General features: G+C 42.2%; 1 protein-coding gene across 18 annotated transcripts in view; it reads right to left on the bottom strand.

Annotated features, from left to right (window-relative positions):
• The window catches only part of DAB1 (DAB adaptor protein 1), a 434090-nt gene that overhangs the window by 50035 nt on the left and 357629 nt on the right, over positions 1-26426 (bottom strand). For 9 of the 18 annotated variants that reach the window (XM_007978568.3, XM_038003849.2, XM_038003862.2 and 6 more), the window contains 5 exons: positions 25258-25389; positions 24488-24607; positions 23991-24029; positions 22311-22376; positions 15800-15859 (listed from right to left, as the gene is read on the bottom strand). In XM_007978568.3, the coding sequence (XP_007976759.1) occupies positions 15800-15859; positions 22311-22376; positions 23991-24029; positions 24488-24607; positions 25258-25389 (417 nt within the window). The remainder of the gene's footprint in view (positions 1-15799; positions 15860-22310; positions 22377-23990; positions 24030-24487; positions 24608-25257; positions 25390-26426) is intronic. The other 9 variants (XM_073007255.1, XM_038003854.2, XM_073007256.1 and 6 more) reach the window with 4 other exon arrangements.

Here is a 26426-nt window from a genome sequence, read left to right as displayed (position 1 = left end):
GCTAGTAAATGACCGAACTAGAATTTTCACATAAAGTGGGTTAGCTTTGGAGTATGTGCCCATAACCATTATGTTATAGTGAGGAGAACAAAAGGTATAAGACGACCTATATTTTAAGACTAGGGTGGGTGGTTAGGGTTCTGGAAAGGGCAGCTATGGTGGGCAGTTTAGGAGCTTGCTCTGTTCCAGTCCAACCCAATCCTCTCTTGGCAGACCATGGCCAGATCATAGTATAAGGGCTACCCCTATAACAATGGCAGGAGGAAGGAGGCTACAACATCCTAGGCAACTGTGGAAACAGCAACACAGAAACTGTCAAAGAGACAAGGCTATAAGATTTTAAAATATAAGAAAGTGGGGTGGCGGCTAGGCGTGGTGGCTCATGCCTGTAATCCCAGCACTTTGGGAGGCCAAGGCAGGCGGATCACTTGAGGTCAGGAGTTTGAGACCAGCTTGGCCAACATGGAGAAATTCTGTCTCTACTAAAAACATGAAAATTAGCTGGGCATCGTGGCACATGTCTGTAATCCCAGCTACTTGGGAGACGGAGGAAGGAGAATCACTTGAACCTGGGAGGTGGAGGTTGCAGTGAGCCATGATTGCACCACTGCATTCCAGCCTGGGTGACAGAGCGAGACTCCATCTCAAAAAAATAAAAGAGAAAAAAAGAAAGAAAGTGGGGTGGGAAACCCTGAGTATTGGGCTGACAGCATGTAATGGTGAAAAAAAGGATAATTCTAGAGATAAGGACAGCAATACTGCTAACCTGCTGGAGAGAAACATAATGATATGCTGACGGAACTTCTATGATAGGCAGGAAGATGGGAGGTGGAGAAGAGAGACAGTGTTGTAAAAAGTAAGAGTGAATGTCACCTTAATAGAAGACATTTCTTTCAGCATAAGTAGAGAAGCAAGGGATTTATCCTTCACAATCAGACTCTATTTCCCTCTCCTTAGCATCTCAACCTCAATCTTCTTATCCATACAATGGAGAAAATAATAGTTGTCATCTTAATTAAACTAGATAAATTTAGTTGAGAATCTGAATCAGCTGGGGGAACTTCATAAATCTCCCTTTATATATAAATAGATGCAAGCCTTACAAAAGCAGATCTATCGAACTTGCATCTTTATATATAAATAGATGCAAGCCTTACAAAAGCAGATCTATCGAACTGTTTTTAAAAGTGTCACAAATGATTGTTAAGCAATGAAGTCTTTGGAATCCCTGAAGTTGATACTGCTTGCCAAGCACCAAGCACACTTGCTGGCCCCTAGTAAGTGCTCAGCAAATGTTAGTTTCTCGCCTCCTTTATAAGTCACTGCAAAAACAAGTTTTGTATCCTTTGGGTTGTGACTGTCACCAATATATATTTTCTTATTCCCCATGATCATTTATTTAGCTCTTGCTCCTTTTTTTTTACACTAGACTTTGTTCATTATTCTTCTGCATCCACTAATAATGGTAGTTAAGGAGAAAGAAAGAACCTCAACCTGATGATTTATCCAGAAAAGCTGAATTACTGTACCAAGAGAGAATGAGTGCCAGCATCAATGGGTATTTATGGGGAAACTGTATATTACAGCTCTGCTCGTTAGAGATGCTGTAGTTAAGGTTCCGTGAATGTTAATGATCTGTATTAGAGGAATAATGACAGACTCACAGCAGCAGCAGCAGTTAACAGATACCCCTGAATCACATTTTCTCACCATGTAACAGATCTCCAAGTAATCTTATTTATGTCTACCAAAGGAGCAAGCATGCATCAGGGAACCTGCATCTTAGAGGGAGTACTATTGTTGCTTCAGCACACGTAGCATTATGGACAAAGAGTTTCAGGGACAAGAAGGATAGAAGCTTCTTGTCTTCTGTTTGAAATCTCACATGTTCTGGTCTCAGAGGCAGTTTGGTCCAGCCAGAAGAGCAGTCACCAGCTTTGGGTAGGATGACCTTAAATTCTGGTTTGCCTAAGACAGCTGATATTTATGCCTATTGTTCTGACATAATTGTTAATAGCAAACCCTTTTTCACTTTCAAGAGTGCCCCAGTTTGGGTGATAAACTAGGTCACCTGGTTGTAGGGTCAGAGAGAGGTGGATTAGATTCTTAGTTATGCCTCTTCTAGCTGTTCTAACTTATTTAACTTCTCTGATCTTCAATATCCTTTATGGTAGAGAAGAGACCCAATCCCAACAATAGTTGGGGAGAATAACGAAATAGCATATTAAGTGCCTAACACAGTGCATTGCTTGGTGAGGTTTTCAATATTTGGTAGTTACAATTTCTTGTTATCCCCATCTGTTAAGGACTAGATGTTTGGGTCCCTCCCAAAATTCATAAGTTAAAGCCCTAACCCCCAATGTGATAGTATTTGGAGATGGGCCCTTGAGGAGGTAATTAGGGCTAGATTAGGTTAAAAGGGTGGTACCCTCATGATACAATTAGTGGCCTCATAAGAAGGCGAAGAGATCTCTCTTCTTCTCTCTGTTCCCACCCCCTCACTACCAGATCCACACTCTGAGGAAGGGCCACATGAGGACATAGTGAGAAGCTGTTGGTCTACAACCCCAGGAGAGAGCTCTCACCAGGAATGGAGTCAGCTAGCACCTTGATCTTGGACTTCACAGGCTCCATAACTCGAGAAAATAATTTTCTGTTGTTTTAACCACCTGGTCTGGGGTTTTTTGTTATGGCAGTCCAAGTGGATTAAGACATGGCCCCATCATCATGGTGCAGTCCCTGCAGGTTCAGCCCCATCCCAGGCTCTCAAGTTACACTTGATCTTGTTGAAAGTATTGCTTGAGCATGGAGAACGGCAAGCCCTCCAGCCCCATGCTCTATGTACCAGGCTTCCTTCCTCCAGTAGACTAAAACCATTTTCATTGCTGGGGCAGGTCTTGCCCATCCTTGTATCTCTGAAAGCACTTGGTATAGTCCTTTGTCTACATAATAGTTCATAATAATAACTCTGGCTGACATTTATTGATTGAGCACTTACTATATGCCAGGTGCTGTTATAAATATCTTATGTGCATTACTTTACTCAATCCTTAAAAGAACTGTATGAGGTAGTTACCACAGTCATTATCCTCATTTTGCAGATGAACACACTGAGGCACAAAGAAGTTTAAATAACCCACCCAAGGCCCCACTGCTGGTAAGTAAGGAATAAAACTTTCAAGCCCAAATAGTCAGGCTGCAAAGCTCATAATCTTAACTGTAATACCTGTTCCCTATCAATTAACCAGTCCCTACTCTATATCAAAGACTATAGTAATTACATCTCTTCTTATTTAATCCACATAATAACCCAGGGAAGTAGCTCTTTCCATCTTGTTAACTGGTCACTAAAAATCCAAAAGATAAAGCAACTTGCCTCGAATCATACAGCTGAGAAGTATAGGCTCCAACTAACTTCAAATTTCATGTTCTTTCTGTAGTTTTATAGCCTCCCAAAGAGTGGGTTCCTAATCTGTGTTCATGAATTATAGAAAAATGAAGTCTTAGATGGGAAATAACCTGAAAAGCGTCCTCATCTGGCCTCTTCATTTCTCCTACCCATGTAATAATGAGTGGATTCTTCTGGACAGTGGTTTTCACACTACCCTCTCTGGATCTCTTCCCTTCTAGAGCTTTCTATCTTTCAGAGTTAGTAGGTGGGTGGGCTTCAAGGTGAATAGGTTTTGAGGCTCCAAGTCAGCTTCAACTATATCTCCTCTTTCATCTGTTTATATAGCAGGATATCAGGCATGTTTCATTTGAATAATTTTGGGAAAAGTTCGAAGGCTACTCTTCCAGGAGACCAGTGGACTGCACTGTAGCAGAAAGATGGAGCGATCACTGTTATCCAGACATGCTTTCTTTAAAACACACAACTGAGCAAACAAGACAGCAGGCAACTGCATATGCGACCACTTATCCCTTTCGTGATTTGCATTTGCGGAAAACAACTTTCAGATTTAACAGCGAGTCGTTTACAACTCTGCTTGACTCCATTAATGACAGCTCAGTTTTTCAACGTTGGAAGAAAAAGAGCCAGATATCATTCAGAGTGATAATGTGACAACCCAAATGTGAGTCCTGGACTGAGAACAGAAAGGAAGATGAAAGGGAGTAATGCTGTCTTTGGCTAGAACCTGAAGACAGCAGGTGGAAAGGCTGATGTACAAACAGTCTTAGAAGTTAGACACGTAAAGCCCCACGCATGTAAATGACAGAGCCTACAGGGAGGAGACAGGGTGCTTGGTCCCTGTCTCCTGGTTACTTGACCTTGCAAAGCATGTCACCTCAGAGCTAGCTCCGGCTCTGTGTTTGTCTCACCCCAGTCATACACTCAAACTCATCTCGCTCTTTCACCTGCAATGCCTGCCCCTAGGCTGCACCCACAGCAGCCTTCACATGCCTCCCCTTAACATCTTTGCCCTCAGACCATTCTTGCCCTTCCTCTAGTTTGTGCTGTAACACAGGGGACTGATTGCCATAAACTGCATTGCCGGGCTCCTTTGCCAACACACTTCCACTTTGATTTGGTCAACAAGGAGGCAGTAGTTGGAATTTGGATAGTGGGTAGAAGGCAGAAGCAGTGAGTTCTCTCCCAGCTCTCTTCTGGCAGTATCTGTGGCAGTGGCTGAGTCTCCTGCATGGGTTTAGCTTCCACCAGGCAGCCCCCCTCTCTGTGCTCCGGGACCCCACTGGGCAACTCCCTCTCTGATCCCAGTGCCTATTGGCTCTGCTAATACTGTCTCCTCCGTCTTTCTATCCCTAAGGATAGTAGCCACTACTGATAATTACTAATTTGGGTTGCTCTGCTGTCCCTTGTTTGGTTTTTCCGCTCTTCTAACACCTTTGTAACTAGTTCCTCGTATTAGATCCTCTCTATTAGACTACCTCGCATGGGCTCTGTTTTTCTGACGCTATTAGACTACCTCGCATGGGCTCTGTTTTTCTGACTCTATTCAGAATGGATATACTTAGATAATTCCATTAGCTTCTTAATGGTCTCACCTGCCAAGCCACCTGCCACAGGCCACCAGAGGTACACTGAGAAATGCAACACTGATGTTGTCATTCTATCACCTGAAAGCATCCATGACTTCCTAACAGCTCCCAGCTTCTCAGCACCACATTTCAGACCCTGTGCTCACTGGGGGCTTCCCTCGGCATCCTCATCTCCTGCTCCCATGAAGGCATCCTGTGGTCCTGCCACCTCAGACTTAGTCATCAGCCACTGTGATACGACAGGCTTTTCTACATTTCCATGCTTTTAAACATTCAGTTTCTTCTTCCTGAATACTGTTCCATCCTTTCTCCAGAGACAAACTCCCAGCATCTTTTAAGATTCTATTCAAGCTGTATACCCTGGGCGAAGACCTCATTAAACTCCTTCAGGCAAAGTTTACTGCTCCCACACTATGCTCTCATAGCATCTTGTACACAGCCTCCCACACCCTTGATTACATGAATCACAATTATTTTTATAGGTCTATCTTCTTGAGACCATGACAACTCTTAAGCAGCCTATCTTTATATCCCTAGTGAAGAGAATGCTGTCTGGTAGGGCACAGGTTTTTAGTAAATATTTGCCCAATGGAGGAATAAATGAATAAATAGAAATTGTAAGGGAACTCAAATAAAATAAGGGTTTCTAGCAACTGGAGCTCTGGGGTTACAAAAGTAATGAAGGTCTGTCATTGTAGGTATGTGAGCTCAAGCCCAACAATCAGCAATGTTCATTCACACCTATCAAAAATATTCTTGAGGGATTCTTGCATTGGAGGAGAGGCAAAACCAAATAACCTCTTTTTAATGTTGCTATTAACTCCAAGACTCTAGAAATTCAGGATTTTATCTCAGGACAATGTTTGTTAAGTATGGCTAAAAGAAAGCTCATCTAAGAAACATCAAAAGGGGCAACCTTGTATTTCATTTGTGGGAATGTACGGATTCAAATTCCCTTCCCTCACTTCAGTACAACCTCCTCTTGTGTGACATCTATGTTAACTGCATTGCAATAATTATAATTTCTCTACAATGTGGTGCTTAATGAGGAAGTGAAACTGACAAACGTTCAGACAAGATTTAATCCAATTATCCAACATCTTGATCCAGATTTCAAACTAAAGGAAAAACCAACTGCGCAATTGTGAATGAAAATTTATTTGCCATAAAAGATGGGAGTTGTGGGTGGGGGGAGTAGGGAACAGTTGTCCAGAAAAATCTTGAAATTCTTCACATTAATGGACTGAAGCTTCTGACATGTGCATCAGGGAAAATGAGTTAAATCTAAGGCAAGGAAAGTCAACCAAATACTGATTGCTGGGGGACAGGGTGGTTGCAGGACGGGATGCAGGGAGGCAGAATGAGAATCTTTCTAAGCTTCAGAGGTGAGTGGCTTTCATTAGATTTGTTCTCTGGGGTTCCCAAACATCTCTTCAACATCCAGGATGAAGAAAGCAGTGTGCCAGACAGAGGGAGTTTTCAGGGATGACTTAGACATGGGCATGTCTGCTTGGAACTCAGTCTAAAGAAGGAGAGAGATGTGCACAGCTAGCTGGGGAGTGCTGGGCCTCATGAGGTGCTCATTATAAAAACTCTAGAAACAGTGAGTAATCACTCCATCACCCAGGCTGGCGTGCAGTGGCATGATCTCAGCTCACTGAAACCTCCACCTCCTGGGTTCAAGCGATTCTCCTGCCTCAGACTCCCAAGTAGCTGGGACTACAGAAGTGTGCCACCACACACGGCTAATTTTTGTATTTTTGTAGAGACAGGGTTTCACCATGTTGGCCAGGCTGCTCTTGAACTCCTGACCTCAGGTGATCCGCCCACCTTGGTCTCCCAAAGTGTTGGGATTATAGGCATGAGCCACCATGCCTGGCCTAAGAAAGTCTTTTGAAGGTCAAAAAAATTTCTGCTAGAATTGACTGACTGGTTATTACTGATAATTAGAAAGTCTTTTATGCCTCATACAACTATATAAAAGGCTTTGAAACTGGAAAATTACAAGGTGAAGGATAAAAGATCTTTTTCAGTCATAAGAATATTACATGGGGGAATGAAGAGAGGGGAAAAGAAAAGTGGTATTTCTCACGTGAAAATGACATACGTTGCACTAAGGTTAAGGTCTGTCATTGAAACAGTTGTCTGTGAAGGTTAAGTTCCACCAAGTTCAGTGTTATAGGGTGTGCTGGAGTCTGAAATAGGCACTTGAGTGGCCCTGGGAATGTAATGCTCTATTCGCAGTCCCACTGTGGGACCTGAATCATGTTCAATGGCTAACAGGGTGCTAAAAGCACTAAATAATGAATGCAGTAATGGGACGCTTAGCAGACACCTTCCTCTCCACTCAGGAATGTGATTTATTTATTTATTTATTTATTTTGAGACAGAGTCTTGCTCTGTCACCTAGGCTGGAGTGCAGTGGCGTGATCTCGGCTTACTGCAAACTCTGCCTCCTGGGTTCAAGCCATTCTCCTGCCTCAGCCTCCCAAATAGCTGGGACTACAGGCGCCTGCCACCATGCCCGGCTAATTTTTTGTATTTTTAGTGGAGACGGGGTTTCACCGTGTTAGCCACGATGGTCTCAATCTCCTGACCTCATGATCCGCCCATCTTGGCCTCCCAAAGTGCTGGGATTACAGGCATGAGCCACCGTGCCCAGCCAGGAATGTGCATTTTTAACAGTCACAAAAAAGTCGGGATATCTGCCTAAAGAACATGTCCAGCATTATCAGCCCGAAGAAACAAAGACTACGTGTATTTCCCAGCTCCTTGAGATGGAAATTGGCGGTAAATTAATCAGCTCTGAGCACTGCTGAGTAGAGGAAGTATGGACTCAGCAGCCTCAGTGATCGCCCAGAAGGTACTTCCATTTCTCCTTTGCTTGTTCAAATCTTGGTCATCCTTCAAGGCTTTGCCAATTTATTCCCTCCTTTCTGAAATCTCCATGTCTCTCCAGCCAGCTAGTGTTTCCTCTCAGCAAGCATTTATGCTGTTAGATTTCAGACACCCTGACATAAAAATGTACCTATGTGTTTACAGTCACAAGAGAAGTTAGCCCCTGTGCCAAGCTTCCAGCTGCCTTGACCAGAAAAGTAGATGAAATGTATATTTCTAGGAGTGGGTAGGATTAATCCTTATATTGGCTCAGAATTCCTAGGAAAGTGTGCAGGAGAGAAGCATAGCATGACCTTGAGAACAAATCTGCTAGAAAGACAGATATCACAGGTCCAAATTAAAATACACAACGAAAAGCATCCAAATCTGTTATTTGAGAAAGAAGTCCAAAAAAGGGATGATAACCACAGCTGAGCATCCTGGACCAACAGGTCAAGAAGGGTTAAAACTAGGGCAAGAATGAGTGAATAAGAAGGAGGAAAGTAAAGAGATGGAACCAGTTTTCCATCTATACGTGGGCCCTAGCTCAACTAAACAAAACTTTGTACTCATCAGTTGATTCACTGAGGTAAAGGAGATCAATAAGAAACAGAAAATTCTAACTTCTGCCCTAAGACTCTACTCTGGAATGCTCTGTAACTTTCAGTTTGCCATGTTACTAATTTATCTCTGTTGATGGAAGAGTGATGATGAGCTGCTGACTGAGGTTCTAAGACAGAGGTTGAGGGATCCTGTTGGCTTTAAGTCCTACAAAAATTTATTCAGGCATACTTTATTTCTTTGGGGAGGAGAAGGTCCACCATCAATATCTCAGAGAGATTGGAAATCTCAAGGGTTACCTTAGAGGCAGTCTAGATAGAAGTGAATCCTGTCCTCTAGGATCTTACAGAGAAGTACGGGAAAGAAACTGAATAATAGCCCACAGTGATTGAATTCTCATTGCACTGAGCTCATTCACATACTTTAGCTCATTTAGTCTTTACACATTTAGTCTTTACACAAAAACTCTAAGGTAGGCACTAACATTAATTCCATTTTACAGATGAGGACATAAAGACTTGGAGGGACTAACTTAAGTACTCAAATTCACAAAGCTAGAAAATGGTAAAGCTGGGAGTCAAATCCAAGTTGTTCTGATGCCAAAGCCCATATTTTGAACCATTAGAAAACACTGCTTCATGATAACCACAATAAAATGTGGTTAGAAGCCAGGTGGAGTGGCTCATGCCTATAATCCCAGTGCTTTGGGAGACCAAGGTGGGAGGATTGCTTCAGGCCAGGAATTCAAGACCAGAGTGGGCAACATAGCAAGTCCTCATCTTTTAAAAAAAAAAAAAAAAAAAACAACAAAAAAAAAACAATTTGCCGGACATGGTGGTGCATGCCTGTAGTCCTAGCTACTGGGTAAGCTGAGGCAGGAGGATCACTTGATCACAGGAGTTCAAGGATACAGTGAGCTATGACTGCAACATTGCACGTCAGCCTGGGTGACAGAGTAACAGCCTGTCTCAAAAAAAAAAAAAAAAAAAAAAAGAAAAGAAAAAGATAAAAAGAAAAGAAAATAAATTTCAAATTGGTGGTTAGAAGTTCAGCAGAAGTGGGCTGGGCATGGTGGCTCACGCCTGTAATCCCAGCAATTTTGGAGGCTGAGGCAGGTGAATCACCTGAGGTCAGGAGTCCGAGACCAGCCTGGCCAACATGATGAAACCCCACCTCCACTAAAAATACTAAAATTAGCCAGGCTTAGTGGTGCACACCTGCAATCCCAGTTACTTGGGAAGCTGAGGTGGGAAAATCGCTTGAATCTGGGAAGTGGAGGCTGCAGTGAATCAAGATCATGACACTGCACTCTAGTCTGGGCAACAGAGCGAGACTCTGTCTCAAAGGAAAAAAAAAAAAGTTCAGCAGAAATATATTCAAAAAAGCAATTTCCCTTGGGACTCAAGGAAAGCTGAAGACCGAAAATAACATTTTAACTGGATTTTCAATGTTGAACCAAGAAAAAGTTCAGCAAGAGTACTGGAGCAGAAGAAAAGGATGAACAGAGGCTCATGGTGAGAGAAAGGAGGGGCTCCTGGAGATCTGAGGTCACTAAGGCTGTTCTGAGTGAAAAGATTCAAGGGACGAGGGTCATGAAATTCGGAGGCCAGGTTACTAAATGGGCTGTCTGCTGGAATGACGCATCTCCCCAGATAACAGCCAAAAGTAGAGAAGGCAACAAAAAACAAAACAATGCAGTCAGAGAAGAAAGTGTATTTTATATTTCAACAGTTGATTATCATAATTCAGTAGTGATTTCATATACAGACTGTGAATAGTGCATAGGACTCCTCTTTTTGCCTGTCTCTCTTATATATTATATTGTCATATAAAATTTTAATTTTTACAAAGAAAGTCTGTAGCTAAATGTACTTTGAGAAGTGGACTATGTAACTGCCATCTCTAATTGCATATTATCTAAGACACGGCAAGGGATGTAACTGATATGCTCTTAAAATCCAAAAATTTTTGTGGTTTTTAGACAAGTATCTGGCAGATTCACTGGGCCCAAATCCTTTCTCCAGCCTTCTGTGACATGCAAATAGTTACAGGGGTTTTGGGGTAGAAGGACTGTACTGATTCTTTTTTTTTTTGAGATGGAATCTTGCTCTGTTGCCCAGGCTGGAGTGCAGTGGGCTATCTAGGTTCACTGCAAGCTCTGTCTCCCGGTTTCACACCATTCTTCTGCCTCAGCCTCCCGAGTAGCTGGGACTACAGGTGCCCACCACCACGCCCGGGTAATTTTTTTGTATTTTTTAGTAGAGATGGGATTTCACCATGTTAGCCAGGATGCTCTCGATCTCCTGACCTCGTGATCCGCCTGCCTTGGCCTCCCAAAGTGCTGGGATTATAGGTGTGAGCCACCGCGCCCGGCCTACTGATTCTTAATTCTATCAGATTGTGTCCCTAATAGTTTATAAGTTACAGGCCCCTCTTCAGAAAACTTAAAGAGTTTTAATGACTTTAAACACTTTCCATAGGGCCCTAGAAGGAAAAAAATCAAACCCTAGGTTGGATGTAAAAACAAAAATCAAAAATAACCCTGCCAAGGAAGCAAGATATTGTGGCTTTGCCTGATGCTAAGTTCCTGATGTAGGAGGGGAGTGAATGCAGGTACGTGAGTGTGTGGGTTTGTGTTCAGAAGGCAACCTGTCTGCTTGGTGATCCAAGCTATGAAAACAAAAAAAAAAAAACAACAACGCATATTTATGGAGGCTGCAGGTGGAACAGGGCAAGAATGGTTAAACGCAAAGTGGAAGAAGGGCCGGGCAAGAGGGCTTCTTTGAGAATCAACACTGTCTTAGTTTGACACAGTGTCTTTGGCCCCAGAAGGAAAAAGAACTTAATGGACAATAGATGAGCTTTGAGTCTATAGGCATTCACTTATTCATTCATTCCTTACACAGGGATTCATTTGTTCCTTTATTTTTATTCATTCACTTACCACTTGAGCAGCTGCTCTGTACTGATGCTCACTGTAATCAGGACATGAATGATATGATTCCTGTCCTCAATGGACTCGCAATGCAAGGAGGTATGGAATGAAAGTGACAACTCCTGGTGAGTAGTTCAGTGCAACAAAACGTTTAGTAAGTGTCTAGTAATTGCCAGTGCACACTGAGTAATCACTGTTATTAATCTAAACTCTCAGAACTCAGTGAATTTGGTTTTCACATCACCATTATATAGCTGAGAAGACCAAAGACTGAATAGAGCAAAGGACGCACTCAAGGTCACATAGCCAGTAATGAAGCCAGGATTCAAACCCCGTCATCTCTCATAGCTTAGGTTACTACCACAGTCCTCAATGGGAAGTATATTTCAGGCACCATGCTAGGTGCTGAGATTACAAAGCTGCATGAGATGTGATCTCTGCCAAGGTTTTCAAGGAACTCAAAGTCCAATGGTTCACATGAATATGTTAAGAGAAAATGACAATCCATTAGGATCATTGCAAAAAGAAGTATTAGAGGTAGCCCAGAGAGATTGAATACTCTATTTGGGGTAAGGAAGGCTTCCCAGAGAGGGTGTGTAATCCCCTAGAATAGCTGCCAATCCCTGGCTCAGTGAGAAGTGTTTGCTAGAGCACTACCTGAAATAGCAACATGTGGATATGTTCTCATGCTACGTAATTCACATCTTATGTTAAGGGTTTTGCATACATGTCTCCTTTAATCCTCCAAACAAAGCAAAGGTAGTGTTATTTTCTTTTTGTAGATAATAACATAGAGGATCAGAGACGCAAAAAGCAGCTCAGGGACTCTCAGGAAGTGGCTGTGGTAAGAACTACACCCAGATCTCACTCTGAAGACCAGGCTCTGTGCAGACCTAAACCTGAGAAAAATGAAACCAGGTGGAACCTAGAAAAAAATGAAACCAGGTGGAACAGGCCACTGGGCAGTTTCTCTTCTTATGGGAAACTTGTGGAAGTCTCATGACTTTCTGGAAGCTGCTTAACATACACTAATTGAGTTATCTCTTACATTTGTCTTTATGGCTAAGGGAAAGGTGGTGAAGGAGTAAACAGTGAGAGGCAAGGGTTTTCAGAGTACAGAGGTACTGTAGGGAGTGTGTATTCATCAGAGAGGCAGGTCTACTATGGGAAGCCTAGAAGGCAGGAAGATCCCAGAGCAGGGAGGGGTGTGTGGTATCTGGTATTACCTCTGGGAGGCTTAGGCAAGTGGGATCAACTTTCCAATACGTATACTACTCTGTCCTCTAATTATGTTTAATCATCTTTTTTGGTAAAAAAGAAAACTGAGTCTCTGAGGCAAGGAAATGTATCAAAAGTCTCACAGGTAGGAAGAGAAGGAGCGCAGATTCCAACTGCAGCCACCTGTCTCTATACAATAACCTGAGGTTTTTACTTCTTACCTCTCATAGGCTTTCGAAAATGTTGAAAATAGCTCATGGAAAAGTCATCATTACCATCAGTTGGTTCTAGGACTCTGAGAGAACGGCGGGTTGGGAGACACTGCATGCCGATCAGGCAGCCCAGATATTTTGCAAGGAAAATTTCTAGTGCATTTCCTTAATGATTATTTTGGAGTCAGAAATACAGGGTCTTTCTTAATTCTACCGGGGATTTTCATAAATTCCTTCTACAGATAGAGTCATTCATATATTTATTATTTTATTTTATTTGAGACGGAGTTTTACTCTGTCGCCCAGGTGCAGTGGCGTCATCTCGGCTCACTGCAACCTCCGCCTCCTGGGTTCAAGCAATTTTCCTGCCTCAGCCTCCCGAGTAGCTGGGATTACAGGCACACGTCACCATGCCCAGCTAATGTTTTGTATCTTTAGTAGAGACAGGGTTTCACCATGCTGGCCAGGCTGACCTCATGATCTGCCTGCCTCTGCCTCCCAAAGTGCTGGAATTACAGGCCTGAGCCACCACGCCCGGCCTTCATATATTTATTAAATGTTCCTAAAGCAGCTATGTTGCACCTGGCTTTCATATACCAGGCCATGGGCTTGCATCTGGTAATACAAGGACCCCAGGACATTCAAGGAAGTAACAGGGAAGAAATACTATTGACAGAGGAATGAAGGCACAAAGGCAGGAGTGATCTGCTGCTGTTGTTCAGAGGGAAAGTCCAGAAAGTCCCCCTGAGAACACAAAGTTTGAAGTAAAGTTGGAATGCTGGGGGAAGGCTGCAGAGAGAGTGGGGAGGGGTGAAACAAACAAACACAAAAAGACTTCAGTAGGGCTGGACCAGAAGGAAGTAGACTAGACACATAGGCTGGAGAGGGGATCTGCAGGCAGCCTGCCTGTGTATCTCAGGCAAAGGAGCTTCGATTTTTTTTTTTTTTTTTTCTGGAACTATTAAGCATGGAGATGGTGTGGCCATAATCATTAATAAATTCACAAAAACCAAGGCAGCAACTGGAGCATGTTTCCTTACATATCTAAACCTGTTAGGGGCAAGTGTGGCAATTCAGGCACAAATTGAATTGCAGAGAATGGTATCATGGGGAATGGACCAAATTGAAACACGAAGAGCAGGCCAATGTCTCAGTGACAAGGGGGTCTGATGAGGTGCAAAGGCCTTAGGGAGAAAAATTACTTTTTCCCTGAGCAGCACAACACAGAATAGGGTCCCTAGACTTGGGTTTTTGAAAATGAGTCCGCATCTGGATATGCTTTTTCATGAAAACTAACACGTATAGGTTTCAGAAGCCATATTTAGGTCGGGGATGGTGGTTTCAAGATCCTGGAAGAGTGGGTTAGAGAAATGGACATTGATCAGATAGAAGTTTCACTAAAGAAAAGGGAGAAGGGGGCAGGCAAGGATGAGAACAGATCAGAAAGACTCCCAACTTGGAGAATGCAGAATCTCAGGTTTGGAAAGACCTCCAGAGCTCTCCTGTCCATCTCCCTATGCAATGTGTGAATCGCCCTGGTAATCTTTCTGACAAGGGGTCTGCAAGGCTTGCTTGCATAGCTCCAGGAATGGTGAGCTCACTCTCTGAGGTGCCAGCTGGTCTGCACCTGAGGAGCTCTGACTATGGGAGGGTCAGTCTCACTTAGAGCTGGAATTGACTTTCTTATAGTGCCACTCACTAGTCTCAGTTCCAGGATTTGGCTGACACAGAACAAGGTAATCTCTTTTCCATACAGTGGCCTTTGGAGTCCCATTTCGTATCTATGGATTCTTTTATCCAGGCCAAACATTTCTGTGTCCTTCAGCTGCTCCTCATAGAATGCAGTTTCACATCCCCTTGTTAATCGTATTGTTAAACATGCAGGTGTGTCTTTATCTCTCTCTTAGTGTGGGGTCCAGAACAGACAACAGTGTTCCAGGTAGAACTATTTTAGCCTCACAACAGTTCTGTCAGGGACAGAACTCACATTGTTGAGGATCTACCTGACTTTAAAGCACCTTCTCTGTCCACTCATTGTTGAGATGAATGAGGTCAACAGTGACTGAACACGCTAGTTCCTTGGCTGTGGCAAAGTCACATATGCCCTCTCCTCAAGAGCCTTCATTGGCTCGCTAGAGCTGCCTGAATTATGTTTAGAAATTGCTTTCTGCCTGCCAGTTGGAGGTCCTAAATATGAGTTCTGGGCACTTAAGTGGTTTAGAGCAGTACCACACAGCTGGGAATTTACGGTTCTGTCCCAGATTCCCAGGAGTCCCACCAACATATGGGGTCCAGATCCACTGGACCTTGTTGTCCTTAATGTGGTATGCCTCTTGGGTTCTCCACAAGCCCACTGCACATGACCTTTTCCAAAATTTTCACCCACTGGCTGAATTTTTGTATACCCCAAAGGCCCTGGCCAGCTCTTCTCCTGGCCAGCCCTTCTCCTACTGTCCCTTTGAAACTTGTCAACCACTTTCAAATTAGATGGGCAGCTCTCTTTCAACAACAAAAACACTATCCTCCACTTGAGCAGATCACTGAGCTCCACTGAGCTTCACTACTATCAACTCTGCCTCTTAGGTTATTCTGAGGATCGAATGAGAAAATGGGTATTAGATACACAACACTATTAGATACCATAATACTGTAATGTGTTAGAAGAATTACTTCTTCTAAACCATGGCTGGAGACTTTTGGCCCAGAATACCTAGGACCTTGAGGCCCTTAAACAGAGCAGTTTGCATGATTCAACTCACGCCCACTCATGGGACCAGACCTTCATTCATATTGGCACCCTTTCCTCAGCGCTACCATTTCTGCCTCATGTCTCCTTCCTCCGGCCCACTGAAGATTCCCCAGCATGCAGTCCCCAGCAGAAACATGTGGGGCCATGACACTCATTCCAGAAGAAGGGTCTCCTTCCACAGGCTGTAGACATAGCCTCAGTGTGAATCCAGGTCGCAGAAACCTGGCAGTAGAGAGGAGATGTACTTACACTTACAGGTTGACTTTTTGGCACATCATAAACACCTTCCTTCTTTTGGCTGGTGGGAACCTATGGAAAAATTAAATTCAGTACAGTCAGAACACTTTAGTACTCCAATTTCAAAGAACAAAGCAACCAGACTTCAACTGCAAGCTGGTTAAGGATATCTGAGAATGGCCCCCAGGACAAGCCCACGGGAACCTGGTCTAACTGTGAAAGTATCAGGCCAGTCTCCCTCCCTTAGGAGCATCAGATGGGGAGAGGGAGTGGGCATCATTTAACAAAGGTTTATAGGTCGTCTCTGCTATCGGGCTCCTCACAGAATCAAAGACTAGAAACCTGTATAGACTTCAGAAGTCACGCGGTGAAAAAAAATCCTCATTTCCTTAGACAAAAATGAGGCCCAGGGAGGTGCCATACTGCTCCCGAAGTGATTAGAAACAGTTTGTAGCTGAGCTTAAACTGCTCAATGCTGAGTCTGAGATCCAGGCTATTTAAAATATAGCAAATACCAAGATCCTAGCACAAAGCTCATCTTCTATTGGGATCATACACAAGCCATCTGATAATTATGGAAGGTTTTCATGGAAGAAAAAGGCCCACAAGTGGTATGGAAAGCGTGGGCCTAGTATGGAGAAGATCTTGAGGACTTTTAACATTAATCTGCATCTTCCTCCCTTCCCTTACTCATCCATCTGGTCTCACTGTGTTATGAGCTAACTGTGACAGCCTGAGCAGGTCACTGAGCTCCTCCGAGCTTCACTACTATCAGCTCTGCCTCTTACTCAGGTTATTCTGAGGACTGAGTGAGAAAAGGGATATTAGATACACAACACTATTACATACCATAATACTGTAAATGTGTTAGAAGAATTACTTTAGTTACTGACACATCATAAAAATATATATGAACACATCTTATGATACTAACAATAGTGGATATGTTGACTACTTTTCAAATGAGTCAACCAAGGGTTTTTCACTGAAAGATTCCAGATTGGAAGCACTCATTAGTTGTTCCTTTCCCAGCAACTGTCACAGCTTAGCTCACACTCCCATTGCAGGACCCAGCCAGCAGTGGTTTTATAATGGTCTGACAACATGCCTTTCTTTCCATCATATTGGGAGCTCCTTAAGAGCAGGCATAGTGCCTAACACCCAGTAGGCTCTCAGTAAATGTCTGCTGAGACATATGGTAAACGTATGATAGAGGAATGTGGGGAATAGTGAAGGAAAAGTATCTTTTAGGCTTGAGCTAGCTACCTACACCATTGTTCTATAAGAAGTAAGAATTTGAGTTTATTCCATAGGTCCCTTTGACACTTTTCATCTCATTTAACTTAAAATCTTTGCAACAACTCTAAGAAATTAGTATTACCATCTTTACTTTAAATAGGAGAAAGTGAGGCTCAGAGATGTTAGGGACTTTGCCCAAATCTTCAAAGTTGGTAAGTGACCAGGTTCAAACCCAGCTCTTTCTGGTGGCCAAACAAGACAACTATTATTAATAATGTGAGCTAACATGGACTGGGTGCTTCCTATGTGCCAGGCGCTGTTGTAAACATTTGTGTCTTATATACATTCTCATGCAATCCTCAAGACAGGTCCGTCAGGTAAGAACTCAGTGGGTCCCATGTTGCAGAGGAGAAAAATATCTCTGGCAGTAGAGATATTTGCTCTAGAACACCTGTGACCCTGAGGCCCTTGGACAGAGTAGTTTGTGTGATTCAACTCACTCTGTGAGTGTAATTCGTGAATGGGGAGGCCAAAAGCTTGAGCCCAGGGAGTCTGCCATTTGACTGCTACATTATTCAGACAGCTGTTTCAAGTGGGCCTTTTCTTTGACATCACATCCTATGTTCCCAGAAGCTCATGTACACTCTTGCAGAAAACAGAACTGAGTGAGCATGGCTGTGTCGGTGGTACACTTCCAGAGCTGCTCTTGCAAGCTTCACTGTGCAAGTAGCCAGCGAAGAATGTCATTTCTTTGCTCCTGATAACTGAGCTCCATCTAAAAGAAATCCACTAAGAATGCCTACAGAGTCCTTGTTAATGAGGGCCAATAAATTACCAGCCCTCACTTTTGTTTTTACTAGCTCACCCTTTACTGAGCAAAATGAAGAACATTCTGTTGCCCGTAATTCACTGCTCACTACGGGCACTTTGCACAGTTGAACCGCAGCTGCCTCTCAATTATCCCTGCAAACGGAGAAGAAGCGGTGGAATGGATAAACCCAAACTGTGCATAATTGAAAACGTTTTTCTACTTGGCTCTCCCATGGGTGAGATATCAATCTGCCTGTTTGTCCTTTAAGATTTATCTCAGCTGGGATATCTTCTTGGCAGCCTTGCCTGATTCTCTAGGCCTTGTTTGGAGCCTTCCCCTGTACTCTTGTAACCTCTGATGCATTCTTTCATTAAAAAATAAAAGTTGCTAAGTATGTATTATGTGTCATGCATCATGCATTCCCTGGGACAATGATGGTGAACATGATGGATACGGCCCCTGATTTAACAAAGCTCCTTGTCTTATTGCGGGAGATGGAAAAGTAATCAGACTACTGAAATAGAGTGTAAAGTGTGCTTTATCTCATCATGAGGGTTATTGCAGCACATTGTAACTGTTCCAGGGTCTATAAGCTTGCTGAGGGCAGGTTGGGATATTTTATTATCCTTGTAACCACAGCTGTAAATATTGGTGAACAAAGAAATGCCTAATCGCCAAGGATTCAGTCCATGAGGGCTAAGGTGCATGGTCCTCGCGGTCATCTGTGCTTAGTTGTTCCATTCTGTTTACACAAAAGGCTTCAGTAACACAATATTTTAGAGAAATAAAAGTTTCAGACCAAAAGGAACCAGAAGACTGGTGGTTCCAAATCCTGGGTCTGCCACAGGCTGCGACTCAGAGAGTCCCTTTGCTCTCTGAACTTCAGTTGCCCCATCTGCCCCATGTGAGCATCTAAGGGGGCTGTCTATAAACTTCTGAGGGTGGGGGCCATGCCATGGTCACCATCCCATCCCCGTGCCGGATGCATGTGATTTTCCATGTGTCCAGTCATTTATTTGTTCTATAAATAATCTTTTTTTTTTTGTATGAACAAGCGAATAGATGTTAAATTACTCTAAAAACAGCACATTACATACTATACATACAGAAGACACTTTTACTTTTATTTTGGCAGCATGTTAATTAATAGTGTGGAGAGGCAGTTCCAGGCTTTGTTGGGTAACATTTCCTGGTGACTCATCATCATTTAAAAATAATGATACTTGACACGGATTGGATGGTTAACAGCGGTTTTTGAATGAATGAACTTGGAAAATGGCCATGTGGAAAGCTGATATCTTGCTTATATAGGAAGCCTGTTAAGGTATTGAAGAACACTAGATTTAGAATCGGAGGTTCTGACCTTGTATTCAGCACCTAAATTGAGGGAACTTGATTTTCTTATGTTCAAAATGATAGTCATTTTAGCTGTTTTTCCTATGTCATCCTTATTGGAAGGATCAAAATTAAGTGATGTGTAAAAATGTTTTGTATTGGGAGGCTGATAATTTTAATACAGCCGATAACTTTTTCTGAGGCAGGCAAAGCAAAAGGCAGTTATTATTATTACTATAATTGGGAAAACAAGACTACTCAAAAAATCTCCAAAAAAGAGGTTACATTTACTCAAAAGCCTCTGTGTCGCTTTTGTTGGAGTTACAAATAGGAAAGTGAAGCAAGCTTGAGGATTTCTGCTAGGCCCTCCGACAACATGTGGTGAGCAAGTTATATTCTCTTTCACTTAAAACATGATCATAAGACATCTTCAACAGCATCTGAAACTGAAAACATGCAAAGGAGGAGGAGAAACTCACGTTGACACAGAATCTACTATGAACCAACTGCTCTCCTCCTCGTTGTACGTTTTCACATCACTGCTAGGAGCAGAGAATATATTATCCCCATTTCATAGCCCAGAAAATTGAGATACAAAAATTATGTTCTCCACTCAAGTTCACAAAAGAGTTAAAGGTCTCCAGGACTGTCTGCCTCACTCCAGAAAACAAGGAGGTGAATAAAAGCTGAGACCACTGGCTGGGCCAAGCTGAAGTATTAATAAACACTGCAATTCAGGCGAAATAGCTATGGAACACTCACAAGCCCTTGGAAAAAAAAAAAAAAAAAAAAAAAAGAATGAGGCTCCTAATAGCGGCCCCTTAAAAGCCCAGCCTTATCTTCAGGCCCAAGAGCTTATCTCTTATTAAGTAAATTGAGCCCCAGCAGACTGGCAAAGGAGGAGAAGAGAATGACCAGAGGTTTTTCCAATAGAAGGAGATAAAATATTCATTCCCTTAAATGGTAGCTTCCTGTTAATGATGGACAGATGGGAAGATCTGGAGGTCAGAGCTGTTAAAACAAGTGTGATTTTTAGATAGTGACTTGAAAGGGACTTAGAATCTAATTGTGAAACTCAGAATCAGGGGATTCTGAGCTGAGAGCAGCCTCAGGATTTATTTCTTTACTTACAGAGGTCAGAGGGACCTGCAATGGGGGCTCTACCTCTTGCTAGCTCTGGGACCCTGGGCAAGATACCTTATCTCTGTGAGCCTCACTTTCCTTATCTGTAAGGTGGGAATAACGATTCAAGCCACATGGGGTTGTTGTGAGAAATAAGATATTGCACTTAAACCCCATTCACAGAGCTGGCCCACCGTCAGCGCATGTGCACATGTAAATGTTCCCACCTCCACCATTTCTGAGTCTTATTATCCTATAAAACAAGCCAACATGATTCTCTTTAAAAAAAAAATCAAAGTCCTATGGTAAAGCAGTAATTGCAAAAAACAGAAAAGGGTCTTGCCTGAGAGAGCCCTGTATTTTACTTGCTCATTTTACAGATGAGTAAACTGAAGCCCAGAGAAAAAAATAATACTTGACAATTTAATTAATGGCTGAGTGGTACTTGTACTAAAATACTGAATCCACACAGCCACACTCCACTTTCTGTGACCCATGATGACACCTCTTCTTTCCATTCTACACATGAGCTTGTGAGTTAGGGAAAAACTCTTCATCTGTTTTATAAAGGGAGAAATTAACTCGGAGAAGGTAAGTGCCTTGCCCACTACCACTCAGCCAAAGGTAGTTGGCAAGAGAGCCTGGACTACAACCCAGCTCTCCGCCAGCTAAAGCAGGTCTTTCCAATACACTAGGATGTCTCCCTCCCCACTGGGCCCTGACTGCAGTCCCACAGGGCTCAACGGGAGCCCTGCCAACTATAGTTAAGTCTGGATTCAGAAACCTCTAATACTGCAAAGCTTCCTTTTATTCAAAAGGGGCCTTCTCTTCCCAGGATGATTGGTTAATGGATTTTTCCTCCTCATATTCAGATACTGTAAGGTTGTATATACTTTAAAATCTGACACTCAGGACAAATGTAACTTTTCTTATTAAAGATACTTGGTAAGCCATGACTTTCAACAAAACCTCAAAGCACAACCTCACATTTGAATGGAATCCAGATAGATCCAGTGGAGAGAAATACTCAGATTATTACTCAACAAGGCTGACAACTTTAAACCAATTTTTTGGTAGAACTAACATTATATTTTAGTCATTCAGAATTCTATGCATTTGATAGAAATTGAAAATGTTTTACTTTTATTATATAAGTAATGAAAACCCAAGGCAGAATAGAGCACACAACTAATAAAATCAAAATCACTTATTAAATACATTAAAATTTTTTCTTCTCCTATAATGTTTCTATTTCAAATTGGGACTACAATACTAATGAGTGAAAAGTTGCAGGTCATCATATCTATTTGATGTGCTGCTATGCTGCAATTACACAGACACTTTGGTGGAAGACCATGGCAGAAGGAGCCAGAGCTTCGCCTTCACACCCACGCCTGGGTTTGAATCTTGGCTCTAAATAGTTGTACAACCCCGAGAAAGCTACTCGGCTTCTCTGAGTCTCACCCTATAAAAACAGAACTAAAATATCTAGTTTATAATATCTTCGTGAGAACTAAATGAGTTTAAGAAGTTTAGTTTTCTTTGCACAATTAAAAACAAGGGTAAAGCCTTTAGCTGTACTTTCATTCAGTTAATATTCTCAATGTTGTTTTCACATAGCATTTGAAATTAAATTTGTGCTTTATTTTCAGCAGTGGAGTTGGCTTCTTAAGAAATTTGTTGAGCAAAATTTTTTGAGAAATAAAGGATCCTAATTGTACAATGGACACCAGCTCTCCAATGTATTACCTTGGTAAAATGGAACATTTTATTTTTGCTTCTACTTAAAATAGTTAAGATCCATTCAAAAGTGAAACACTGTACCTAACTGGCTATTAAACAACAACAAGGCATGAAAACTACTGGGAAATTCCTGGGGAACTAGAAGCCAATTCTCTCAAAGACATTTTAACAAGCCTGGAATGACCAACAGAACCCTTGGTTCTTTAGACTATCAGTGTATTTATGCATTTACTAGTAGTGGTGCAATGGTAAGAGAGGCAAGCAATTTTATACCTGATAAATGTTTTCTTCCGTTTCGGGATCACGGATAGGCTCATGTCCAGCCTCAAACACAATGTACTATTACAGGAGCAGCCAGAAAGGAAAGGTCAGAGGTGAAAAAGAAGTAAGGAAAAACAAGCATTTGGAAATTAAGATACAAATCACAGTGAGCATTTAAGAAGCAGGCACAAGAGAAAACACCTTAAAGACACAATTGAATTATTGAAACAAAATGTACCTTGTACATTCCTGCCTTTCCTAAGGAAAACTGCACAGGTCTGCTGGTCAGTATTTCAGCAGTGATTGCATTGAGCCTCTGCAGATCTTTCTGGTAATATAACCTCTTCATTCAATGGCAATTTGTCTCAGTAATATCTGAATATGTTGGTAGTGATGAGTATGAATGCTGTCTCACTGGAATGCCTGGGATCCCACACTTTGTAAAGTATGGGTTACAGTTGAGGGGCATCCCTTTTCCCCTAAGGCTCAAAATCTTAAACAAACTCTGAAGAGCTCGGAAGCCCCAAACTCCTTTATCCCATAAATATCACCTTATTTTACATTCTCACTTTAAAATACGTTAAATCGATGTTTCCATGTGCATGTTTTAGACTCTACAGGACTGAGACATTTCAAAAAGGCTATTATTCTTTATTTTGTGCAAGCCAGTGAGCCAGAGGGTGAAGTTCATATTATATACAAATCCTCGGCCCTCAGTATTCTCAAGCAAGAGCATGTCATTACGTGCATCTGTGGCTTTTGTTTGCCATATACACTAGGTACTTTTTCCACTTCAAGTTATCTATATTATGTTACTTTCATTGTAGCAGTACCAGCTTTTTGTGTGAAAATATGCATTTATATAAAATACGTATGTGACACACACACACACACACACACACACACACACAAAGAACACCTATGCATCCCAGTTAGAACTGTAAGTTCAAGATTTTCCTTTGTGTTCAAAAGTCATTTTTTTTGGCTTCTCTTTCTCCTTGAGAATAAGCACAGGGGAGGGAGAGGCTTTTCCCTTTTTTTCTGCATCGCTTTTTGAACAAACCACATACTTGACCCCAAGAGAGATCATTTCTCTACCCACCACTGAGCTGCAGATCTTGAAGAGAGTCCAGAGAAAGCCAGGGGCAGAAGTGTCTTTAAGGTCACTCTTTCCTTCCTCCCAACAGCTCCTATGGCATGAGCCAGGTAATCGGAGGGTCAGCTTGCCCCATCGGGGGTCAGAGAGTCCTCCTCATAGCCTTTCTAAAGCTTAGAAACTATCCTTTGGGTCTGTGCTGAAATGTTACCAAAACGTCAGCCCCCACCTCTGGTTCTTAACTCAGAGAAGCCACCTCATTATTCATATTCTCTCTAATGAACTCAGAATATTCAAGAGACTCTTGAAAACATTCAGCTCTGGGATCAAACTTCTACAGACTGTGAAGGGGGCCGAGGCAGAGGCAAGAAGGGAGAAGCGGATCTCCAAATCCCAAGATACCGATGCCGGCCAAACTTCTGTTAGTTTTTATGGAAATTTGCTCCTGGAGGGGCTGGCAGCCCTTGCCCTCAGAAATAATCTTGGTCTCTCTCCAGGTTTTGCAGTCAGTGGATTCTTCAGGTTTCTGACAAAATGGCTCTGGCACAGGTCTAGTCACTCTTGAATCTAAAACCCCAACTAGTTTCAGAAATTACCTGGTACACAGGATCTTCAACATCCTCTTCCAATATTGTCTATTGCAGAATAAGGAGAGGGAGGGTGAAAAGCAGAGGACATAAAGAAAGAGATGTGAGACTGCATTCAGAAATTACAGGAGAGTAAAGAAACCAGCTCTGGGCAGAAAAGGCTGGTGGGTCATCAAGGCAGAAAAAACACAGAAAAGTCAAAACCCTTAGAGCCACCCCCACCTCCACCCCACTGTTAACGATAGCAAAAGCAATTGTGTTTCTTGGGTCCTCCACCCCTGAAATCTTTCTCTGGATTCGAGATTTTACTTCATCTAACATGTCTAGAGTTTAAGAGAATAAGGGATAATTTCTAATGGCTTGCTTTGGGTACTGTAATTTACACAGGAATCTTTCATCTTCGTTTATTTCTACTTGGCAGCAGGAAGAGAAGGCCTGACTGTCAGTTTTTACATGTGTTTATTTGAAGCCCGATCTGCAGCGCAAGGATAAATTCACAGGTATACCTGGTACACAGCTTGTTCACACTGCTTATCCTTTTGTGCCTTTTTTTCTAATTCTTCTCTTTGCTTCAATTCATAAATGAGTTGAAAGAGATCTCTCAAGTCCAGAATAACAGGTTCAGCCTGGAGTGAAAGGTGGTAAGGCACATCATAAGGGAATGGTACTGAGATGCAGCAACCAATTTTTGTTTTTGCGGCGACAACCCGCAGCCCTTCCTTTTTCTATTAATCTGAAAGCATTCCATTCTTAATTAATTCTACCTTGTTTATACTGGTTTAGCAAATTGCATCTAGGCTAAAGTTCATTTCTTCAACTAATTATATTTGCAAATTCATAATAATCATAAGCATAAAAGGCATTGCTTTTATTTATTAGTGATTTAGAACACAATAAAATTAGAGTAGGCCTTATGCAAAACAGCTATTTGTTTTCTCTTATTTTCTTTTTAAATGAGGCTATGAACACAAGGCAACTTATTTGTACACGGTGCCTCCATCCAGTTTAATCAGAAAGGAAAATAATTAGTCATTAGGAAATACCCATTAGTAAAAAAAAAAAAAAAAAAAGGAAAAAGAATAAACTGGATGGGTATGAGCATGTTTCCTTGCTTCAAGGCTGTTTATCTTTTCTAGACGGGAATGTGAGCATCAACTTCAGTGGAAATGCATTGCTTGGTCATATCTCAGAGTGCGCCCTCAAAGACCAACGGAGTCACAGGACTGTCCTCCCAGAGTTCCAAGGAAAGGCTCCCTTCTTGGATAGGGATACTCACCGCCTGGGCTGTTTTTATGGCCACAAATCTGTGATTCCCTTCTTTCCCACAAACATATCCAAAGGCCCGGTGATCTGTAATGTCCTTTGCAATGTAGGATATTTCATGAACAGCATGATGATGCTGAAGGGCCTATCAGAGAAAAAAATGAAGAACATATTTCAGGGGACTTTCCCTTCGAGCTGTTGATCAATAAGAAATGTGTTTCAGCTATGTGTGAACAGGCCCGAAGGGCTTTGGAAAAGCTGTTTAGTCCAGATGGAAAGAAAAAGAGCTACGCCTGCCCTTGAGAAATGGAGGCTTCTCTCTACGGTCTTAATCCTGTGACCAGAGAGAAACACAGGATTGTTCATATGCTGAATAAGCATCTGCAATGGTGGCTTTATTCAGCTTGCTAGAGCCAGCATTTAGTTCAATGGGTAGGCTTCTATTTGATCTTGTTTTCATGACACATCCCAGTTCAACTTTTGGATTGATATTTAATTTACTTAAATTCTCAGAGACTCTGTGTGCTGTGGTGGACGATGTACACTGTACAAGTCCAGGGAGTATTGTTAACACTCACAGAACTATAGATGTACATGGTGACAACACTTTTCCAGCAGATGGTGATAGAGTGTGTTGAGGAATAAATGCCTTTCTCTGTTTTGTCCAAAGTCACCACTGGGGGTAGAGGTGGGGCTATGCATCTCTCTCAGGCTTTCCATTGCTAGGTCTCTCTGTCTGCAACATCAACTCTTTTTATTCACTTGTCCAAATCCTACTTCTCTTTCAATGGCCATATGAAATAGTACCACCTGTGTGAAACTTCCTCTGAACAAGGCTTGCCTTCTCTCTCCCTGGGGAAATAATTCCACCCTCATTTGTGTTTCTGTAGAACTTTACTTTCTAATGACACTGAACTGATGAATTCCTCCAATGTTGGTCCCTGGACTTCCTTACTCTCACAGGTCTTCCTTCTCTGATACATTTGCATGATTCCTTGTCTGTCTTTCCCACCTGGTTCTGTCTTCCTTATCCCTGTCATCCTAGCACCTTGCACTATGGCTGGATTATAGTTGTTGAACTAAAGTAAACTGAGATTGATAATTAGTCATTTGAAAATCTTTTATAGTTGACCTTTGTGCCTTCATTATCTGAGCTTCAACAGATAATGTTCACCATCCTAT

Source organism: Chlorocebus sabaeus, chromosome 20, assembly GCF_047675955.1.
Source record: "Chlorocebus sabaeus isolate Y175 chromosome 20, mChlSab1.0.hap1, whole genome shotgun sequence".
NCBI lineage: Eukaryota > Metazoa > Chordata > Mammalia > Primates > Cercopithecidae > Chlorocebus > Chlorocebus sabaeus.
This window is presented reverse-complemented; position numbering and strand designations above follow the sequence as displayed.